The 14087-nt window shown below is 45.8% G+C and overlaps 1 protein-coding gene across 9 annotated transcripts in view; it reads right to left on the bottom strand.

Moving 5' to 3' along the window:
* Nucleotides 1-3116: 3116 nt before the first annotated feature.
* Nucleotides 3117-14087, bottom strand: part of TLK2 (tousled like kinase 2) — a 43661-nt gene continuing 32690 nt past the window's right edge. For all 9 annotated transcript variants that reach the window (XM_031600949.2, XM_031600944.2, XM_090125143.1 and 6 more), the window contains 9 exons: nt 13544-13641; nt 13155-13236; nt 11420-11511; nt 10409-10498; nt 9801-9970; nt 8193-8331; nt 7170-7281; nt 6055-6162; nt 3117-5675 (listed from right to left, as the gene is read on the bottom strand). In XM_031600949.2, the coding sequence (XP_031456809.1) occupies nt 5502-5675; nt 6055-6162; nt 7170-7281; nt 8193-8331; nt 9801-9970; nt 10409-10498; nt 11420-11511; nt 13155-13236; nt 13544-13641 (1065 nt within the window). In that variant the 3' untranslated portion in view covers nt 3117-5501. The remainder of the gene's footprint in view (nt 5676-6054; nt 6163-7169; nt 7282-8192; nt 8332-9800; nt 9971-10408; nt 10499-11419; nt 11512-13154; nt 13237-13543; nt 13642-14087) is intronic.

Genomic DNA, 14087 nt, shown 5'->3' with positions numbered 1-14087 from the left:
CCAGCCTGCAGGAGGAGTGGAGGCTCTGGGGTGGGGGTGCTTGGCTGCTCTTGCTCCATCCCAGCTGTGGGAAGATGCAAAATGAATGAGGGTGAAGCAGCGCTGGGTGCATGCATGAGTATGGCGGCACTGCCCAGGGGAGCCTTCATCCCGGGAGCTCTCACATCCTCCTGCTCTGGTACCATGCTCTGAGGGCTGGTTGCCAGGGTAAGGATGAGGGGTGGGAAAGAGCAAGGCTGGCCATGGAAACGCCACAAAATCCTGTGCTCCTTTGCAGATCTGAGACATGCTGAGGGCTCTGCCACCATGGGTGGGGGCTTTGGCATATGTTCCTGCTGGGGGCTGGGCATGGGATCAGCCCCACAGCTCTGGTTTGCACCCTCCAAAGATGAATCCAGGGGTTGTGGCCATGCTGGGTGCCAGGGTTTGGCCACGTCGGGGACTTTGGCCACCAGCCACATCCAAGAGTGCTGTCAGCCTGGCTCTGCTCAGCACCCAGCTGCGTGAGGAGGGATGCTGGCCAAGAACGGCCCTTAAGTGTCAGGCAAGTTCAAGCTGCAAATTATTTATTAAAACCAGATGTGCTCGCTCAGAGCTGCCACGAGGAATTTCAGGGCGCTCCAGCCCTGGGAGGGCCAGCACTGAAATCCCTGCCCTTCCACCGCGGGGGCGAGAAGAGGCTGGGGCTGCCTGGGGAAAAGCGCTGCCCTAAACCCAGTGCTGCTGCTTCTTCCCGGGGCACCTGGATGGGGGCTGCGAGGAGTTCCAGCCGTTTACCAGAAATCTGACTTGTAGAGAAAAACACTTTCTCCTTGCTCATGACTCAGTCAAGAGTTAGCAGTGCCTGGATGTGAGGCCCAGAGGGAAGGCAGCTGGAGGGTGGCGGAGGATGGCACCTCCTGCATGGTGCACTGGGAAAGCAGTGATGGGAATGGGGAGCAGTGCTCCCACCCCTCCTCATGGCCATTCCTGGATGGAGCATCATAGGTTCAGAGCCACACGGGCAGCCCTGAATTCCAGCTTACCTCACAGGCACAGCCCCCCCCCCACAGCCCCCTTTCTCATGGAAGGGTTTTGGTGTCCATTGCTTTGGTTTGGGTGCAAACAGGCAGATTTTCAGGTTAGCAGGAGCTGGGATGAGGCAATGCTGAACAATATAGGGCTGTAGCTATGGTCTCGATGCAAAGCTGAGGCAGGCCAAGAAGGAGGACATGACCAAATCACTGTCCTGTCCCCCAGCCAACGCATGCTTACAGCTCCTGGGCTGCAGGCAGCTTCGGTCAAGCGAGGACAGGGCTGAGCTGAGCACCGTGTTGTGCTTCCTGTGAACGTAAAGCAGAGCCAAGCACTGCACAAACCCAGCACCACTGCTCACAAGGCCGAGTCTCTGTCCTGCCCCACATCACACCGTTACGTTTGTGGGGCCAGTCCCAGTCCAGGCCAGCCCTGGCCATTGGGAGAGGATAGTAAGCTCTGCTAAACCTTTCACTTCAGGCTTTACCAGCCCACCTCAGCACCACCCAGCTGTGGAAGCAGGCTGACATTTGGCAATTAGGAGCAACTGGAATGGGAGAAGAAAGGCTGCAGCAAAGCAATCCTGTGGCACAATCCAGGCCTGGGAGCCGTAGAGCTGCACAGGGAGCTCAGTGCTGGCAGCTCCTCAGCAGACAGCACACGCCAGCCGCTTTTCCCGTCCTTCACGCCCCCCACACAGTTAATGCATGAAATGAGAGCTTTTCTCAGCCCCAGCTCCTGCCCCCCCCCCCGCCTGGCAGACAATCGGGTCCTTGTGGCCAAGACGCCTGGCCCTGGGTGTGCAGCACAGCGTTTGCTTGGCCTCCTGCCCCCAGCCTTACCCAGGGCAATCGCTGCAGCAGTGCGTAGATGCTCCACGTGCACCATGGGGTCTCGGTGCAAACAGGCAGCAGGAAAGCTGCCTCTGTGCTGGGTGGGAGTCCTGCTTCCACGTGCTGCAAAATCTCCAGTCCAGGTTGTGCCAGGTTCAAGGCACGGCTGCTTCAGCACCCAGCAAACAACCTCCTCCAGCAGCAAACCCCAGGGAGATGCAGGCGGCGGTAGCAAACCTCGTGTTGAGGGTTTGCCAGGTCACAAAATGAAGCGGGACTGGCCTAGTTGGCAGAGGGAAGCTCGTTTCATAGCATGATGCCTAACTGCTAACGTAGGAGGCGAAGCATCCAGCAAGGCAGCCCCTGGGGAAGCCTCACTGCTGTCTGCACTGAGCGCTGCACGTGTCCCAGCTGCAGGCATGCCGTGCACATGGTGTGTACCTGCCCACCCCCTGCATCATGCCATTGCTGCTGAAAGGCAGCCGCCAGCTCCTGCTGTCCAAATCTGTGTTGCATCGCCCCAACTGGTGCTTGGGACCAAAAAATAATCAATTGCAGCAGCACAGAGGGAGCCGCGCTGCCGTCGGTGTTTGGTTTCATCTGAGCTTTGCTGAAAGCTCTCTCTGACCCCGAATGTGAGGAGGCTGACGTCAGGGCTGCTGGGAGCAGAGGAATCCTCACCCATCCTGCAGCACAGCTGATTGCTCCCTGCCTGGCACCTCCTCGCCATGCAGTGGGGATCTGGGCTGCAAATTGGGCCCTGCAGTGCTTCATCCACCTACAAGTGGACACAGCGCCTTCAGCTGCCAAGGTTTTCTTGCTTCCCCCCCCCTCCTTCCTCTCTCCTTTTTTATTTTATAGTTTAAAAGCTATTGAGACTTGGCTGGATGAAATGAAAGGAGCTGGACTTCTTGTTGCTGTTATTCCAGGCCATCAGCTTTCAGCACAGCCGGGGCAAAGCAGGAGGTGCACACATTTTCATTAACAGACACAAAAAGAAACATTTCTTTGTGGTCCAAACATAATCAGCTTCCGAAGGCAGCTGCTACTCCAGCAGAAACGAGGGACAAACTCCACTCTGATTTCTTCCTTCATCTTCCAGAGTTTGATCAGTCAGTAGTTAAATAAGACTCAGTGATTTTCAACAACTCCCTCTTCTCATGCAGGGATCCCAATGGTCTGAGCTGCTGAGCACCACCTCCTCCATCCTCATCCTGCAAACACCTCGTGCCAACACTACAAAGAGCAAAAGAGTGAGAGCCAAGCAAATCAGTTTCTTAAAACTTATTTTAATATCCATGTCTCATCTGTTGGGTAGAGCCAAAACAGTCTGGCCTGGTTTAAGTTACAAATTCTTCATACACTTCTCTTTAAGTAAATGAACAGTGTGGCAATAGGGTCTGTTATTGGAAGTGAAACCCGTACTAACAAGGTGCTGCAGCAAGAATTCTACCAGGGTTCTTCACTGCTTTCAGCCTCAGAAAAGGCTAATGCTGTCCCCAGGCCCCTGAATGGGTGTCACACAGCAGGAATAAATGCATCTGACACAAAACTACTCACACCCACAGAGATAGCACACACTGTATGGCCAAGAAACAACGGGGCTGGGATACAAAAAACCCTTTTAGAATTCTCCCCTATGTGGACACACACCAGATCAGCCATTGCAGCAAACAGGACGAAGCATCAACCTTGATTTTGCCCTACAGAATCATGGAATCACTGCTGGCTGAATAGCTATTTCTGGAACAGACCAGCAAGGATAAAAGGGCCACGAAATGATGACCGAGTATTTAAAGATGCAATATTTCTTTTGTTTCAAATACAACAGTTTGGAGACCACCTTCACACAGCCGCAATAAAAATCAAAGCATGGTTCCGTGCTTCCCAGATCAATTTGCTTAATTACTCATTTTTTTCAGAACAAATAAGACGTGTTACCAGAGGATGGCTTCCAGTAAGGCAGGCAAGTGCAAGTTCCCTCAGAAAGTGCAAGGCTGACAGCACTGCTTGCCACAAGAACACCATGCAGGCACTGCATGCCCGCACACTGCTGGAGCTGCAGGAGCAACCCAGAGGTGCCATGCAACAGCCCACGTACATGGGATCACCTGTTCTTTAAACAAGGCCCTGGATGGCAGTTGTGGCACCGCCTCTCTCCCATGAAAAACTTTGTTCTTGAATACTGCATCTTTAAATTTTCCTGGCCAGGGACTGCTGCCACATGTTAGGAACGCTCCAAGCTGGCTGCCACATGTTCAAGCGCTGCGCTTTTTGGTGTTTTCAGTCCTCCTTCAATGCAGGGGGGAAGGGGGCACGGTGGGGACAACAGGCTGATGTTTCCCAGCAGGGAGATTCCAGCTGGAGGTGTGAGCCCCCTCCAGGCAGATTACAGAAGGGCGACAGAAATAATGAGGATATTTGTTCCCTTCTAGAACATTATCTCCTTCCCTTCCATTTGCGATCTGGTGCAGCGATGGCAGCAAGTTAGAAAAGTCAGCAAGTTTTAAAAGGAAAATGCTAAGGGAGAGAGGAAGCTTTCCTGCCAAGTCACCTAAGTGAGAAGAACAAGACAAGCCTTCTTTCTTCAGCTTTGGATTTTTGTAACGTGAATGAGATATGTACAGTACTGCGCGAGCACAGATTACACCTGTGATCAACTGAGCTGAGCTCCAATTCTTTCCTGTTCGCTGCCTGCCTCCTCAGCAGTCAACAGATATCATGCTCACAAGAGCAGAGAGAAGATTATGAGCATGTCAGGGGGTGTTTTCAAGAAGAACAGCACTTCAAATAAATTAAAAAGGTGCAACCGTTGAGAGAGCGATGAAGCAGCAGCTGAAAACCTGGTGGCAGACTGAACTGTAATCCACTCTGAGCACAGGAGATCCATGCAGGCCTGCCTATGAGCTTCACTGCCCTCCTGAGAAGGTGAATTATTTGCAAGAGGCCACCCCAAGGGAGCAGAAAGCTGCACCATCTGCAAAATGCCACGAACTTGTTAATACGGGTTTCACTTTGAGACCAGAAAACTGTTTTCTTCCAAAAAATTGTTATTTTTAAAAAACTGAAATTAATTAGGGGTAAAACACTAACGCTAGTGCCATGAACAGGCAGGATCAACTTTTTTCCCCTCCAAAGGGCAAAGAGTCATATACCATCCCCAGCTGAACCTTGGTGCTTCGAGCTTTTCAGGAGATGTTACCTAAACTTTATTAAAAGAAAAAGAACAATGTTTAAATATCAACACTGGACTCGACCAGTCTTTTTCCAAAGTCCACATTCTTCATATGAAGCACACACGGCGTCCTGGATTCCCCAAGGCTGCATGTTCAGAAGTTCACAGTACGTGGAACCATGTCTTTTTTTTTTTTAATCTATTTTCTTGAGTTTCCCCTCCTTGTTCAGAGCAGCCACACTTTGTGGTCATTTGCTGGACAAACCTCAAGCCACCTCCTATCCACATGGCTTGGCCTAGATGCTGAAGGTTTTCTTGATGAGATTAGATGTTGTCATGCTCTATGGATGGAAAAAAGCAAGAGAAAAAAAGCACCTGGTACAGGTTTCTCAAGACCCTTGCGGATTCCTCTACTCCAAAGCCGTTTCTGAAAGTCTTTTTGCCGGTTTCTCGAGCAGTTTTTGGCCTATTACTCTGTGTCAGTTTGAAGAGCTGTTATTGGATGATCCAGAGGTTGATGCAATTGCAGCTCCAGCTGGGCTGCTTGTGGATACAGATTTGCGGATGTGAGGCAGCAAGTATGGGTCACAGGCCAGCTGCTGGACATCTATCCGATCCTCCTTTCGGTAGGCCAAACAACGCCTGATAAATGCCTGCAGATACCCCCCAAGGCAAAACAAGAATTAGTAGACTGACAGGAACAGGAAGCTTCCTTTGATAGATGTAACTCTTTGGGAGCTGGGCCAATCTGACAACCCAGCGCTGAAATTCCTTCCTCAGTGACTGCACAGACAGCCCAGCTGCTGTGCCAGAAGCACATCTTTTAGCAGGAGAAAGCTAAAAGGGTAGAGAGACGTGCTGTACTCCATTCAACCCTGAGGCTGACAACAACAACAGTGCAACAGATCACTCTGCAGGAGGCAAGAGTTGAACACAAACTCCTTGCTAGTTTAGGAAAGCCAAAAGAAGGGAACCACTGGTGTTGGCTGCTGAATGGCAATGCAATGTGACCGAATGCTGCTGAGGACTCACCTTTGCTTCTGGTGTGACTACTGGCTTTGGAGGGAACTGCACCTCAGTAGCTTTCAGAATTGTGTTCTCCTGAAGGATATCTTGTTGTGACTGGTTATGGCCAAAAGGCTACCAAAAAAAACCCCAAAACAACAGCAGTTAAAGACTGATGACAGGCCTTAAAAAAAACATCCCATAGTGCTACTGTTAATCATCACTTGACATCAGCATTTTTCCAGGCAAGAAGCCCATGAACACTGTCAAGGTGGTTGCAGATTCCAGCCAGATGAGCATCTGACACACTGCTCTGTTTTTGAACTGAACTAAAGGGACACCAAGCTGGAACATGTCCGGGGTGTCTCCAGCTCAGGCAGGAAGGACTTCCATGTGCTTGCAGACCTCATAGGTCAGCTTTGTCACATGCAAGAGGATCTTCACCCATCTGAGCGGCCAGGAGCTTCACTTCCATCATCCCCAGCTGGGCTGGTTCCACTGTTAGTCTGACTGAAACCACAGTGTTTCTATCAGCCCAGGCTTTCCCAATTCCTGGTTACCAAAGACTTGTAAACATGAAAGCTTATGGAATCCTTTTCCTGCCCAACCAACTTCTTCTGTTGTCATAAAAAAAAAAAAAAAGATTGTCTTTTCTCAGAACAAATCACCTCTTCCTGAAATAGACTCTTCCCTTCCAACAGGCATTCTAAAAACATTTAGAGTAGGTCTTTCTATCTACTTTATTTTAAAACGCTTGCAGCTGTTGAGCAATATTAGGCCTGACAGAGACTTGCATTCAAAGAATAACATCAGAACATTGAAAGCATGATAAAACAATGCCAGAGCAAGAATGTCAGGTGCCTGGCCCCGAATGACACACTCATCCTGTCCATTATCATCTCACTGGAAATACCACCAGCAGGAAAGATGTTCTGAAGAATGTTGCTTCTGAAAGTATTGCCACAAAACACAACCTAACAAATTATCCTCTCTCCATTAACATGGGCTCTTTCTTGGAACTGCTGGCAAGGGGACAAGGCAAAAGCACCTTGTAGTCTGGCAAGGAGAAGGGAGCAGAAGTCAGGGCTGCCTCCCAAAGGTTTGGGAATCACTGCTTGGAAAGAAGTTACATGCTCTCTTACCTTTCTGCCATAGAGACACTGATAGAAGATGACCCCTACTGACCAGACATCAACTTTATTTGAAATCTTTGGAGGTTCTTTCCCAACCACAAAACATTCTGGTGGCAAATACCTGATTAAGAAGAACGGACAGCAGGTTACGAGTATTATCTTCAAATACTTACAGCCATTTTATTTAGAAAAGAAGGAAAAATCTTCTGTGACCATATGCTGGCTTGGGATTCAAAGAACCCGGTTTTGATCCTGTGCATCTAAGACCATCATTGCCATACCACTGCTTTTCTTGAAAGCCACAGTCCCAAGGACTCTCCAGACACTGATGGTCTGAGTTAGTCAGCACAGTTTCCTTTCAACAGAAGCATATAAAATAACCTTGTTTTCTTTCATCTTCAAAACTGTATTTGTTGTCAAAAGGGCTTGGCCAACAATTTCACAATAGAAATCCACAGCCAAAAATATGTATTTCTAGAAATTCAAGCCTAGTCGGCAGTTCATAGTTAGAGAAAGCTTTGCTCAAACTACAGTTAGTTTTACTTTTGGAAAAGAACAGCCCTATACATTTGTTCACACAATATGGAAGGTTTTAACAAATGTCTGTGTACAAATGTTACCCAAACTGCAGTGTGTCCCTGTGGGCAACATCTAATAATTACATCCCATGGTACTTAATGCAGGTCTTGCTCTCAGCTGCATCACTTGCAGTGATGACATCTGGCACTGGGAGTCAAGTATTGCTGCAAATATCTTTCATATGGCACTTGGAAGTGAAGCTGTGGCTACAAACAGTACTATGAGATTTATGTAAGTTGTAAGAGCTAACTCTAGGGATTTTCACCTCTCTTCAGTGGAATGCTTTCCTTCTCCCTGATGTACCTGCATAGTATTCTCCTTCCCTGATTTCCAGGGTCTCAAGCCTCTATCATCTCAAGCTGACAATGGCAGCACAGAGCTAACACAGATGCAAAGAGATCTGTAAACTCTTCTTGATCTTTAAGCTGCAAGTGCCCCACAGGAGATGCTTACCAGTAAGTACCAGCCCCCTGCGACGTCAGCTCCATGCCATCAACAGAGTTGTAGCTGTCATCATCCATGATTTTGGAAAGCCCAAAATCGGTGATTTTTATCTCTCCACATGCAGTACCATTGACTAGAAGAATGTTACCTATATACAGGAAGGAAGCAGTCTCTTAGAAATACATTTAGCAGGGAAAAGCAAGAATAAAATTGCATCGAAGACTGGTCCTCTACAAGAAAACAAGCATCCTACAAAGCACAGCAAGCTGCAGCTGCCTGGGGTAGGTGTTTTAAATTTAGAGACAACTCAGCTCCCACTGACTGCTAGATGTGATTTATCCATCCTCAAATGGCTCAGCTGGCTAACATCACTTGGAGCCTTCAGATTACAAGCCCTAGTCTCCAAATCAGCTTGATGCCCGTGCTGTTTTGACCCTTCCCAAAGGTCCTGCTGGAAGGGCAGGTCAAAAAGAAAGACTAAGCAAAGAAGCAAACATACAGTTATGACTCATTCTGTCCAGAAGTCCTGACTTGCCCCAGTCTCTCAACAGCCAGAAACTCTCTCCCTTCCTGGCAGTGCTCCCCAGTGGCTTTCTAAGCTCAAGAAGACAATTACTGCTTAAGCAATAGTCTTTCATAAATCCATCAAGGATCAAGAATTCAGATCATCACTGTTTTTCTCAAAGCATACAATAAAACAGCAGAATTGTGTGTGGTGGCAGCAGATGAATCACAGCTTTAGACAACTGCAGGCAGAGCTCTGCTGCATGTTCAGACACAGTAAGAACAGCCAACAGCTGGGGGAAGGAATATGGTCACTAGAATAGTGCAACAGCACCACCTCCTGTACAGATTCCTCTTGCTGATGCAATAAACCACATCACAGAGTTATGCAATACTGACGAGGTGCCACCAGTAAAGGAAGGCAAACCAGAGACAACTGTCTGAAGAGGTGGTTGAATTTTACTGGACTAGGAAAAAGCAATGTAGCCAACATCCCAAAAGAGAGCACTTCCATTTCTGCCTTCACTACTCTCTCCAGTGCTAAATAGAGCCCTGCAACAACATCTTTTAAAGGACCTTCTGCTTGGTAGATGCTAATGAATGCAAAGGAAGACTGGAGTGTGCATGTCCTCAGCTTTGTGAGCTGCCACGTAACAAAAACCAAACCAACCAAAAACCTGAACACTTCCCAGCTTCTGCCCCCAAGATTTCAGGCAGATGATTACAGAAAGAATAAGCCAGAAAAATGGGAACATAAAACACACTAGTAATTATGGGAACCTTTATGAAGCAATAACAGAAGTTCTCAAAAGCAGAACACAAGCAGGACATTGAGAAACCAAACACAGACACTTGGTGGTTCAAGAGCTCATTTTGAATAAGGAGGCTACTCTTTCTGGAATGTTACTTCCTTGTTTATGTTGCAATTCTGGGAGACAATACCCTTTTCACAGAATGTTCTATGCATTATAGCTTTTTCTCATTGCAAGTTTATTTTCCCAGGCAGGACTGTCTCCTTTTTGCTGTCTGACCAAAATAAACACCCCCGCTTTACTTATAACCCATTACTTTCAGTTAGCATCTTTAAACACGTCAGCTAGCAGCACAGCATACCTGGTTTAAGGTCATAGTGTATGATGGGAGGTTTGATTTCATTTAAGTATTTTAAAGCATTCACAATCTGCATGATAATGGATCGTGCCTCTTTCTCCGACATTAACTTGTGCTGTTTCAGGTAGAAGTCCAGATCGTTTCCCTCACAGTATTCTAACACTGTACAAAACCTGAAGGCAAAACAGTAGCAGTTGTAATTAAGCCATCTGATAGAAACCAGACCATTTTGTTGTTGTCTGTAAGTCTCATCTATTCGATCAATACATTAAGAGTCCTCCAGCCAATTAATCTCTTTCCAAAATTAGGGCACCAAGAGCACAATCCTCAATGCTCAATAGTGCAAAGGTCAGATACGTTCCATTTAGCACCAGAGCAGAAATGGAAAGCAGTTTTGGCTGGAGCATGTGCCCAGGTCAACAAAAAGCAGGATTTACTAGCAGAGCATCACATCTGACATAACAGGGCGTGCGAGACAGCATCTCTAGAAAATCTGCATGCTGGAACTGCCTCAGACAGACATCTCTGCAGGACTGTCTAGAAGGCATGGATATACTCTGGATGTAGTGGACAGGTCAAACTGAGTCAAAGAACACAGCAACGCAACTTACGAGTCAGTATCCAGTGAAAAGTAGTCATATAGCTTAACTATTCGAGGATGATCCAGTTCTTTGTGAATTCTGTACTCTCTACACGCATGTCTGAAAATAGGAAAGTGTGAGCATTAGTCATACAAGTGACATAATTCTAAGTTCTGCACAAAGAGCACCCAGACATACCGCTCGGCAGTCAAAGTTCAATCACAAACCCATGCACATCACACAGCTTAAGAAAAGGCAAGCAAACAAGGAGCTGCTCAGAATAGTTTTTGAGAACCACAGAATCCAAGTGTATCAGATTCCCAAACGCTGGCAGCACTACAAAATAACTTAATCCTGATTAATGGTACTGCTCGCCAAAACAGAATTATCTCATAATAAATCGCTATGGGATCCAAGATAGCTGAATGCAAAAATCAGCAAGTTCTAGAAAAATTCCAGGATGCTCAACAGTCCAAGCTTCAACTCCAGCTCAGCTTATGCCACTGACACATTTAGGAAGCAAGATCACAATTTTGTCTTTGAAGTTCTGTGAAAAAAAAGTTTGGCTGTGATTCTGCAGCACTTATCTAATCCATGGCATTAGGAAGCAAGTGTTACCAATGCTTAACAGGCTTCTTGCAGCCCTCTTCTAGGCTGTGACAAGTTATTCCTATCACCTGTGGAAAAGCTCAAGTATTCTAGGAAATAAAAAGACGTCTTTCACCATGCAGGTGTGTGCCTGGAAGATGGCTATGAGCACTCTTTTTCTGCAAGATCTTACACGTTTTGAAGAGAAGCCACTTCAGTGCTTTCTTTCTACAGCACTACTGGTGCTTTAGAGCCTCGTGCTCATACAAAACTGGGTGTGTGTGCACATACTGAAGACATTTCTAACATGTATATAAATTTAGAAGTAGATGTTGGAACAGAGTGGCTTTTAAAATGTGGCAAAACGTAGGAAAAAATGGCTGCCAGTTCATAGACAGTGAAGAACTAAACACAACTTGAAGACGTGTCTGTCTGTTTTACAGCTTTACTTACTTGTGATAGTTTTCTTTCTTCTCATCTCTCCAGTTTTTATTTAACTGGTGTATTTTCACAGCTACGTATCTCTGTTCTGTTAAATCAAATGCCTGCAAAGAGAAGAACTGGGCATCAGTAGGAATCACTGCCTCAACTTAATGCTGCAGAAGCAGACAAGATCTAACAAATCAATCTCCCCACCCAGGAAATCAGCATTACAACAGGCTGAGCGAAGAGCAAACCCACATTTTGATGTAATTAGTTTCACTAATGAAACCAAGCAACTCTGAAAACAATTGAATATTCTGTGCTTTGATCTGACCCTTCCCTATGGGATTTAACTAATGCTGCATTTATTCTGACATTTTACTACCAGTGCTACAATGGGATCAGAACGGCCAAATTACTGAAATACAGTCACTTAATCACTCTGGGAAAGACTTTGTCATTATTCCCCCAACCAGCTCACTTATTTTTCTACACTAAGTTAAAAACAAAAATAAAAATCACACAGCAGATCTTTAATACTTTGTTTCACACTGGTAGCTCAGCTCTTCATCTTGAAGCAAAATGTCTCAGCTTGTTTAGAAGCCAGAGAATTTGAGGGCTGAACTGTGTAATTCTGGTGCTGCACATCCAGTATCTTGCTATTTAGGCGGCCTTTAAAGAATAGATCACTGGAATTGTGTTCTTGGAGAAATGAAGCAGTCTGTTACTTTGTCTGAGAGCAGAAACATCTAATAATTTACAGGATTGGGTAAAATCCTATTGTAAGCAAACAAGGATAATCCACATCCAGCTGAAAAGCTGTATACTGAACTCCTAATGCTTAACAGATCAGCATGGACTGTGGAGGAAAGAAATAAGCATTTCTTTGTTTTAGTAATGTAATTACAACTCTTATGCACAGTCAGGTATGAAGCATTCCTATCCCCTTGCTTTCACCTTTCACCTGTGGAGCTCTGGATTTCTACTGAGTCATCAGAGACTCCAAAGAGAAACTGGGAGAACTTGCAGGCAGCACTCCCTCTTGGCTACCTGAACAGTATGCCCCTCTGGTTTAGGTACCTGCTGTTATACTGCATCAAAATAATAAATCATCATGATGTTCCCAACATTTGCATTGGAATAGTTATGTTAATTCTACCCAAATTCAACATGAATTAAAAACTACTGGGTATAAGTGGAGAATATTTAGCACTGGAGAGGATTTAAGTGTAATAATCAAACAGCAAGAACCTCCAAAATCTCATAAGTCCTGGACATGCAAAGAGTGCTGACAGACAAGCACTGCTCAGTTCCAAGGACTGCACACACACCCAGTCTGCTACTTCAGACCATAAAAATGAAGAAAAAAGCCTTTTACCCCCAGGAAATAAAGGCTTTGCTCTTATTTATTTTCTCTTTTATTTACAGCAAAGTTCAGACTTGTTATGCCATACTCAGTTAAACTTAGCCACGTTAAGGTATTTGTGTACAGTACTTGAATGGTATGCTTCTGTCCTGGTGAAACCTGCAGATTTAGTGCAATGTTTTCTTAAAACATACATTTGCAGGAAATTTGACCTCTGAGGACGTGAGCAGAACCTAAAAATTTCAAGCCTGCTGTCTAATACAAGCCAGATGTAACATGTGTTCTGTTCTTTTTCCTTCCACAACCACACACTCCATTGTGAAAATGATTGCGAGGTTCTGCTTACTGTGGGATTTCACTGCAAATTCACATTACATCTGGTTGGCATCTCGAATTTACCTTATATACTTCACTGAAGCCTCCTCGACCCAGAAGATGTAGCAACAAATATCTATCGTTTAGCGTTGGATGGTCTTTAAATCTGGCAAGAAAAACATAGTTTAACAACACTGACAATGAACTATAATAAAGCTCTTATACAACTTAGAAACATTTTTTATATTGAGACTAAAAATATCAGAACTGGCAGATTTGACACTATTTAATCATTTTCTATTGATATGAGGTTACATAATGATACTCTGATGCGCTCAGAAGCCTTTGCCCTGTACCCCAGGCTAATGACACATTAAGGTGAAACACGGATTTAAGAAAAGATACAGTATTTGCTGTTATGAAGAAGACAAATCAGATTTACAATACACCCTCTATGACTCCCGTGGGCTTACTGTGAGTTATCTTCATTGTGTATCCTTTTCAATTCCCTGATATGTAGATTTCTAACCCTCTCTAGCCGTTCCAGCTCTGCCTGGATCTCTGCTTCTTCCTGTGCAAGAGAAAACCAAAAGGAAAACACAACATTGTTTCAGATATTGTAGCCAGCATTTCTACCTGGAGCCACAAATATAACTCCATGTGTAAACAGATTATTGGCAAATAATGTGTCTGGGAGATGAAAAAGCTGCTCACACCCATAGTATCACAAAACCATAGAATGGCTTCAGTTGGAAGGGACCTCAAAGATCATCAAGCTCCAACCCTGCTGCCACATGCAGGGCCACCAACCTCCATTTAAAGAGTCAGGCAGAAGGTGGAAGGAATCATAGAAACACAGAATGGCCTGGGTTGAAAAGGACCACAATGATCATCTCATTTCAACCCCCTGCTGTGTGCAGGGTTGGAACCACCAGACCAAGCTGGCCAGAGCCACATCCAGCCTGGCCTTGAATGCGTCCAGGGATGGGGCATCCACAACCTCCTTGGGCAAGATAG

This window comes from Phasianus colchicus, chromosome 26 (genome assembly GCF_987193195.1).
Source record: "Phasianus colchicus chromosome 26, bPhaCol1.hap1.1, whole genome shotgun sequence".
Lineage (NCBI taxonomy): Eukaryota > Metazoa > Chordata > Aves > Galliformes > Phasianidae > Phasianus > Phasianus colchicus.
Note: the sequence above shows the minus strand (reverse complement) of the source record. Positions and strands in the feature narration are given on the sequence as shown.